The sequence below is a fragment of the Condylura cristata genome, unplaced genomic scaffold (assembly GCF_000260355.1).
Source record: "Condylura cristata isolate star-nosed mole 26May11 unplaced genomic scaffold, ConCri1.0 scaffold00009, whole genome shotgun sequence".
In the NCBI taxonomy this organism is placed as follows: Eukaryota; Metazoa; Chordata; class Mammalia; order Eulipotyphla; family Talpidae; genus Condylura; species Condylura cristata.
The window spans coordinates 32,669,048-32,678,562 of record NW_004567110.1 but is presented as its reverse complement, the minus strand read 5'-3'; the positions used below and the strand labels follow the sequence as shown (position 1 = coordinate 32,678,562).

At 35.6% G+C, this 9,515-nt stretch overlaps 1 protein-coding gene across 1 annotated transcript in view; it reads left to right on the top strand.

The window, feature by feature from the left end:
• The window catches only part of SLC26A7 (solute carrier family 26 (anion exchanger), member 7), a 91,194-nt gene that overhangs the window by 36,802 nt on the left and 44,877 nt on the right, over positions 1 to 9,515 (top strand). The window contains exon 4 of the mRNA XM_004679736.2: positions 5,535 to 5,718. Coding sequence (XP_004679793.1) covers positions 5,535 to 5,718 — 184 coding nt within the window. The remainder of the gene's footprint in view (positions 1 to 5,534; positions 5,719 to 9,515) is intronic.

Here is a 9,515-nt window from a genome sequence, read left to right as displayed (position 1 = left end):
ATGGTCCATTAAAGAGATCCAGGTGTTTCAGATTCTAATTAATAACAGTATTTATTTTTGCCTTGATTTTGGACTGGTGTGAGTATAAGGATGTTGTTTTCAGTATCACAGCCATAGCTACAAATAATCTCTGCTTATATAAAGAAATAGAAATGATCTGGTCTGGTTTCCTTACCCATCTGGTCTCCCAACAATTCTTATTTGTGGATTACATGATAAAGCCAGTAATCACCACTCTGCACCTTAATATTTTCGTTCTTCAGTATTCGTCCTCTGTCATGCTGACTCTATGTACTGTCTTTTCCAGCACTGTCCCTGTTTGTTAAGCCTCCCATGTTGGCGAGTACCCTTGGTTAACAACAGCAGAGCAGCTTCATCTGGCAACAGTTGCTCCTCCAGTGGTAGGCTTTATTGCCCTACTATAGTTCCACAAACACTTTCACCAGCTTTTCCAACCCTCTATTCTGTGTCATCACTGTTTAAGTATACAATAATCATCTGATTATCTGAAAGAGACAATTTTTTGGTTGTGCTTTGTTTGTAAATATGTGGAGGAAGAGGTGAATCTAGCATATTAACTCTGTATCATCTTGCTAGACTCTTTTACATTATAAGACTTCTTGGTCTACCTGGAAATATTTTTCTTATATTTATTGCCCTTTCTGGACTGTCATTCTCTATAGAACAGAGATTGTATATGTAAATCCAGCAGTTGGCACGTGGCAAAAGTGAGCTGAGTAACTTGAATAGGTAAAAGGACAATAAAACATCAGTGGCATCACTCTGTTAAGTAATCAGATTAAAATTAAAATTTTCTTCCTTTTCTAACTTAAAATTATCTTCTTCAACTCCCACTAGATGATAATATATCTACTAGATGAAAGTATATCTATACTTATTTAAATTGTAATATACTTCTTAATGAAAGAGGATTAAGAAAATGTGTTATAATTCTTGAACTTATCATGTATTTTGTCAAATTTCTCTAGCTCAAATGAAATTGCCCATGTTTCCCTACCTAAAGAAAAATAAACATACAATAGTTCTATAATTTCTCATTCCATTGCATCTTTTAATAATATACTTCAATCATTCCATTTTACCATGCTGTTGTTTTCTTTATATGAGAATGAAGAGGGAAGGCAAAAATGTATATCAGTATCTGTCACCAGCAGTTTGATTCTTATTGTCTTGGATTTGGTAGCCACTATTTTCTAGAAAAGTCATAATGTAACAGAAAATTTCCCTTTTCAACTGTGTGATTCCAAGCAAAAATAATACTAGAGATGGTAAATTTCTGCTGTATTTTATAATAAAGAAGAGGTCAAGCATAATAAACTTGTGATCAGTTTGCTGTCTAGTCCAACACTTGGCTCATCTCAGTTCTCTGTACCTGCTGTGTCCAGTGTTCATGCTTTTGTTTTTTTCCTTAAGCAGTTCCATTCATACTAACCTTTCAAATGACCAGTTGTTCCACATTCTATCATTAGATTAATCCTACCAAAGCATAGCTCAAATTTTCCAGCCAATAAGCATTATACTTCTTGGCAAAATTAGGTGTTTAATAAACGTATGGAAAAGTGATCTCAGGCACTGCTACAGAACTCGCTTTTCACTAGTTTTAAGATGCTCCGTACTCTTAACTTCAAAATATCTTGTTTTATTTTCCTATTAGTCCTTTTTGGCTAGCTGTGCTACTTCTAAACTGTCATCTCTGTGTCCTCTGAACATATCCAGGTTGTTTTACTTTATACTTATACTGAGCCCTATTCTTTCTAATTAATTTCTCTTTCTTAGATTCCTCCTTAAGTACATTGTCCTATTCAGACAGATACCCCTACCTAGTAGTATTTCCTTCTCCTGCTGAAATCTGGTGGCTGTTTCTAGTCCTCTCTTTTTATTTGTGCATACTTGTTTTGCTATGGTTATTTGCATAATAGCTATACCTCTAAACCCCAGCTATTTTGGGTCCCCTTTAGAGTCCCTCTTTTTTCTATACCCATATTGCAGAATGTAGGAATTCTTCATGCCCCGCACACACATTGGGAAAAAAAAAAATACAGAATTTCCTGAAGATTCTATGGAAAGTAAAGGAGGATTTCTTGTATCTTTAATACATTTTTTGTTTCATAATAATTGTAGAGTTGTAGTAAGTTTGCAAAGACTGAGTTGCCACAAACTCTACTTGCTTACAATTTCCATATTATTAACATTATTACATTATTAACATCGTATATGAGTATAGTATATTACTTGCATTTAATGAACTAGGTTGCTACATTGCTATTAACTAATGTTGTTTGCTGTGCATGCTTTTCTTTTTTCACTTTTTGAAGGCCACTTCACAAAAATAACCTGAAATCTGAGATGAATTCAATTTATATAGAACACATGATGTTTACAGAAACATTACCAAATAGTATCATGCTGGTGAACCTTGATAATGTGTGTCAGAGGTTTTCAGCATTAGCCCAGAACATCAGTGTTGCTACAAACAGCTGAAATATATTGTATGAAATGTATTTTCTTCATAAAACATTGCTTGGTCAAATTTTGGAAGGTATCAACACTCATATAATCAGTAAAAGGAACTGAATTGGCTGTTATTAAGTCATTAGTTTAAAAAATCCCTAATGTTGCTACAAAATTGAAATGCTGGGCCTCCAAGCAAGGGATCCCCCTGCCATGTGTTTTAAGTTCCAAGATGAACTTGGAAACGGCTGCTCCATCTGCAGGACCCTCTTTCAACGCATTTGCACCTGTACTTTCTGCCTTCAAGATATGCACACTGGATCCCTAATTTCAATGTGAATAAGCTGTGGAAGTTTAGGTGGTAGGAAAAGGGGACTTCTAAAGTTTTCCTGCTTCTCTCTCTTTTCTTCTTGAACACCTTCCCGATCTCCCTCTTTCTCCTCCTCTTTTTTAAAACATCTGCCATTGTCTTGGGTTATGTAGAATGTTGTCATTCAGAAGAGCATAATTTCTCTCTAGTTAAATCTCACATGTTTGCAATCATCCTTCACATACCCAATGATTTGTATCAGAAATGAGATCTTAAGGGGCTTGTTGACTTTTCAAAGTCAGGAATTCTCCATTTTAGGGATTCAACCCTTGCTGGGAAGGTTTTTTGAATAGCATAAAAATATATACAAATAGAATATTACAAAAATGCTGGCACATTTGTGAAAATATTATAAAGGAGGATGCTCCATCTCTTCTGGTTTCTATTTTAAGGTAGGTATGTTGAAATGGTTGAATTGTTTTTATGTCTTATTCAGTTCTGGATCATTCCATTTGTATTCAGGTTGTAGAAATGACAAAGAAACTGTGATTAGAAGATCGTGGCTACTTACAGGTAGTTGGGGACTACTTTGTGTTAGGTAACTTCTTTCTCAGGCAAGGCGAGTCATTAACTCCGCTGAGTAGATGCTGGAACGAATTAAAAGATAAAATGGTGATGGTCTGTATATGATCTCCCAAAAGCATTGGCTTCTTAAAAGAAATGAAGATTTCTTGTCATAAAGATAAGAACTTCCAATATTCCAGGTATGCATAAAATATGTGAGCAGGCTTTACAGTTTCAATTCTTTGGACTGTTTGCTGTAATTTAGCTGAAATGAAAATTCAACTCTCTGCTGTTCATCTTACCACACAATAAGCTAATTTTCATCTCATGGCCTGTAAGAGTCAGTGCCATAAATTGGAACTAACTTACTTGTAAGAGACATGTTTGAGGAAAATTGGTTCAATGTTTTTCTTAACCGATTGTGTTTCCAAGATGAAAACCAATAGACTATGACTCAAGAGCTGCCAAAAAGATCTGTGTGTTCCACTTGTACCTATAACATTGATTGATTGGATTTTTCCCTCAGGACTTTTCTACTTTGACGAACTGACACAATTTCTGAAAAAACATTAGTAGCAGAAGCTGCTGTTTGGCTGCAGATGTTGGCAGAAACATTTTGCCTGATTTCTACAATGGCAATCCATACTATTCTGTTTATTATATCTTGAATAAAAAGGAACTGCCAAACTGCAACAATTCAAATACATTTTTTCTTCACTCATAAATTCAAGTTTTTCAGACCTGAAAGCTGTAGTGTGATTCTTTCTGCATCTTTAGTGTGTACTGGTTTTCCAGTAGAAGGTTAAAGATGTCTGCTATGTCAGGTATGGCAGCACAGAGGGTGCATTCTAAATTTGCATACTTAAAACTCTTTTATATTTTATTTCATATTTACTTTCCTATAACATCGCAAAATAGGAAGGGTACATAACACTCAAAACTTATACATGATGAGGTTCAAACATTTCAGTAGGTTTTCTATTGTCCTGCAGCTAGGATGTGGTAAAACCAGACTCATAATTAAGTTTTTCAGACTTGAGACTAGGAAACTCCACTCTAATTATAATAAAGTTCAGAGCACTATTGTTTTTGGAAAAGGACGTTGTAGCAAGATGGAAAGGACTTATTTTCCAAGCTATATTCTAGTGATATGGGAAAGCCCATTGAATGTCTCATTTCTACCACATACCCTCTGGAACAGCTCTCACTGTTCTTTTCTCTTAGTCTTTGATAATTGATCTTATCCTGCAACAAGAATTTTAAAACTTGACCTAAATGTTGCAATGAACACATTGAGAGGATATATCAGTATTCTGTGTACCTTTTCCTGCATGAACACTCATGAAAGTAATTTAATGTAACGTGAAAATGTAAATTTCTACGAGTTTTCACAGTAGTATTCAAAGAATGGGTTATTTCTTAAAAACTTTGTCTTAATTTGTCAAAGGGAGAATGCTAATCATTACAGTGTTCACACGTGAAAGACATTTGTTTTTTCTTGTCATCTTATGTCCACCAGAGCTCAATAGCACGCAGTTTAAACTCGGAGTTGATGATTTGTGTTTGGTCATGAAATAATTTTGCAGTGGAGCGTGATGTTAGGAGTGGCAAGAAATGTTTAAGGAAAATTATTTTTCTACTAATTCCTGGATATCTTTAGATATAACCCTTTAGTCATCTGTATATTTTTTTTCTATACACATAAATCCTGATGTCTTATTATATTAGCCTTTTATAGCTACTAGAACAAATACCCAGTCAAAAAGTATGTTTATGTTTCTCTGAACTGGGTGAGACTCAATAAATTACATTTTCTCTTCAATGATTTTATGATTTTAAACTTTCTCTGTGTAAAGTAGTGAATCAAGTCTTTTTTTAAAAAGAACTACAGATAGGTTAACACAAATTTAAATTTTCCCCATATCTTAATTAAGAAAAGAGAAGAAAGAAATATCAGTATTTAGGAAAACACTGTCAGCTTCTCTAAGGCTCTTAGTTATATTGTGCCCTCAAATTGTTTAAAATGCCCTCATACACAGTCACGTTCTCAAGAAAACTCAAGCGATGGAATACATAAGGTTAAGAGACCTAGCTCACGTCATTCACTATGTCTGTGTCATGAAAATGAACATGAGATTTCAGTCCCTGAAGGAACCTTAGGAAACTTTATTTTCCTTTGTCCTCGTAGGTGGCCATGTTTGTGCTTCAGCTGGGCCATGCCACATTCCTGCTCACTGAGCCTGTGATCAGCGCCATGACAACCGGGGCTGCCACCCACGTTGTGACGTCACAAGTCAAGTATCTCCTGGGAATCAAAATGCCATATATATCTGGACCACTTGGATTCTTCTACGTGAGTCTTCCATATATCTCTGTTCATGTATTTTGAGTGTGTGCTTCATAAAGCAGAAGTTAATGATAAAACTGAGATTTTTCTATAGAAAGCAACTTGGATTTACGTATAATCTTTTATGATATTTTAAATGCAATTCACTAGATCAAACTAATTTCATGAATAATATTCATTTTGGAGATGATTTTTTTTAATGAAGCATTTAATATGACATAATTGGGGGCCTGGTTAGAACAAAATAACTTGAATTTTTTTGTGAACCAGATATGTTGCCAACTTCTAATAGAAGCCATCCGTCTGGGATGGTGGCCCAGTTTAAAAACAGAACGCTCTAATACATATTTTTCAGTATCATGAATTTTGATATGAGACAGATCAGAGGTCTGGTGAAGACTGGTGTTTGCAGTTCTAATAGCAGTTAGTTGAAAAATGATTTGAACCCAAGAGAGAAACATGTGGTCATCTTCAATATATTTTTCTAAAATACTACATTGTGCTTTGTCTTTTTTGAAATTCACCTAAAATCTATGCTCCTGATGCCACATTGGAAGATTTTATGTTGTAGTGGAGGAAACACTATTGTTTCCTTCTGTCCTTCCAGATTATGGGTTAGGGCCTTGTAACAAAAGACACATTAACAAGAGAAAGCAGATACAAGTTTAGGAACATATATGTCTCATATATACTCAGACACTCAGAGGTGAATAGTTCAAAAGAGGTGGCTAGAACTTGAACTTGCATGCCAACTTTAAATAAAATAAAGCAAGAGAGACAAGTTGTGGGAAGGTGACCTGTAAAAGTTCATTCAACAAGGGTAAAGTTGTACAGTTTTAAGTTGGTGGCCTCCTGATGAGTCCCTTGTAATTTAGAGTCCCCTTTTTCTTCCTGATAATGAGAGATAAACACCCTTCAAAGTGGAGATTTTCATTACTAATGTAGATTTTTCATATTGAAGGATAATTTACAGTTTTCAGAGTTTCATAGTATGTGCTCAAACTGAGAAGCTCAGCACCATCCTTATATAAAAAAGAAATATATTGGGGTGGCATATTCTGGTTTCCTACAATGTAATGCTATATACTAACTGTCATTGCTGTTTTATAGTGAGACTACTACATACCTAATTTTTAAATCTTAAGTAATGACTGGGTAATAGCTCAATATATGGAAATTCAATAACAAATTTATCAAATTTCTGGAGGTATCTCACCCACACAGTTTTGAGTGTTATTGTTTGAAGCACTGATGATTTCATTAGGGTAAATTTCTAATAATGCAATTACCAAACCAAAAGTGTATAATATTTTTATGAAATTTCAATCTGAAAAGTTGTAGCAATTAATATTTTACCCCCCACTTTATCATTGTCAACTCTGATGATAGTTCTTTTTAAATTTGGAAAATGGTATCACTTAGCTTTTTAAATGTGTGTTTTTCTGACTAGTTGGTAAAATAACTAAATGATAAGAGTTGGCAATAGGAAGTAGAAGCTTGTTCTTAATTTTTATTATTTAGATGATTTCCTGCTTAATGATTCATTACTGTAAGAAAGTCTAAAACTAAAACAAGAACATTAGAATTAGTCTTGTAAGCAACATAATTCCAAGTTCCAGATCAAGCAAAAACTGACCAAAGTAGGCATAAGCTGTCAGGTGATTGCCCCAGTTAACACTTTTGATATCGCTAAGAATAGCTTGCATGCATTGTAAGGAAATAATTGTGTGTGTAGCAAATTGGTCTTTCCAGTCGTATTTACATAAATAGTCAATCATTGTTTAACTAGTTGTGTGAAAAGAAGCAGAGTTGCCTGAAATGGGAATGACATTTCTTTTTTTTTTTTTTTTTAAAGATTTATTTATTTATTCATACAGAACTGGGGTACAGGCCAGAGATGCAGAGGGTGAGAGGATTCACCAGAGACAGAGCGGGGAGCAGAACAGGCAGATAGATGAAGTACACTGCTGAGGGGAGCAGCGGGCGGATCAGGAGAGGTCTGCCACACCATGTGGTCACCTCCAGGGCAGGCGGGGATCGAAGTCATGCGGAAGTGGCTTAAGCTTCTAAGTGCTGTGCTTTAACCCGCTGCACCACCAGGGAGAGCCAGGGAATGACATTTTAAAAAAAATATTTTTCTCAAATGGCAATATGCACAAAATTTACATTGAAGTGTTTTTTTTCTTGGCATGATAATCTTTATTTTTCTAAGATTTATTTTTTTTATTTATGCATATAAGAACTGGGGTATAGGTCAGAGGTGCAAGGGGATTCACCAGAGACAGAGTGAGAACAGAACAGACAGATCTACTAAAACATACTGCTGAGGGAAGCAGTGGGTCAGCTCCTGGCCAGGCATCAAAATCATGCTGCAGTGGCTGGTGATAGCAGGAGAGCTGGGTAATGTTAACACTAACCCCTGCACCACCAGGGAGGCCCTGTCTGATAATCTTTAAAAAAGTATTATTTTGGGGGAGGCAAATTGAAGCTATTTTATGGTTACTTTATAGGTGACAAGGTGTAGCTTGTGGGGGGTGTGGGTTCTTTGCAAGTCTTTTTTCTTTTAAAAGATTTATTTATTCATGCTTACAAGAACTAGAGTATAGGCCAGAGGTATGCGTGGTGAGAGGAGAGCCAGAGTGGGGAGCAGAACAGGCAGATTGAAACATAGTGCTGAGGGGAGCAGTGGACTAGGCAGGAGAGGTCTGCCACGCCATATGAGTCACCCCACTGGCCAGGGATCGAACTTGTGCTACAGTGGCAGCAATAGCTTCATAGTGCTGTGCTTTAACCTGTTGTGCCAACAGGGAGAGCCTCTTTGCAAGTTTTCTCACTGATATTGAATTAAATTTAGAAATATATTTAGATAGAAGATTTTAAACTGGTGTCATTCAGTTGTGAAAGTCCCTATGAATTGTGTTGATAGAAAACAAAGAAAAGCTACTCTTGCTTTTCAGTGTCAAAGTCCTGCATTATTAGGCTGCTAGGTGAGGACAGTATGTTGGTTCATTGCCAAGGTTTCAGAATGAATGCTGATATTACAGTGTCATAAATTGTGACGATCTGAACATTAGATTGACAGGTAAATTTAGCATTATTAGGTACAGTGTACAGTAGACATTTGAAAATTATGTTTTAGTTTAGTTAGGCTGAAAGAAACTGATGATGTAAATTTGAACTGGTCTCTGGATTGTGCAGATGGGATGAGAAGGGGCGGAGTCCAATTTGCCATGCAAATATAGATTCAGGACAAATTGGAGACTGTGATCATCAGATCAAAGAACAGTAGACAAGAGTGAGTTAAACTACTTTAGGTATTTTTTCATTCTTTGATAACCCTTTCCCTTCAGAATATTCAAAATTTTTATATCATTGAAAGTTCCTCAATTGCTGACAGATATATAGAATATGTTGCCGATACTCCATGGAATATAAATTAATATCTGCAATATTTGAAACTCTTGCATAGTAAGTCATCTATAGTAAGTCATTGGAATACTCAAGGCTCTAAAAATTTCAAGTTTAGCCTATAAGTTATTGGCCTTCAGTCATTAATTCTGGTAAGAGCAATTTTTCCTTTGAGAGAAAACACCTTCTTCTGCCTTCATCCTGTTCTTGGACTACTGCAGATTGCAGTCTCTTGCTTCTGTCACTATGATTGTTTCCCTCTCCCAGAGGATGCCTGACTGAGAGAATTAAACTCTCTGAGTGTAATAGCTAAAATCTCCATCCCCTTGGTGACTGTGGGCTGATAGGTGTTCTTCTCTCAGAACATATCTATGGAGCAATTTGAATTAGAGACAGACAATGATGTGTATAAAA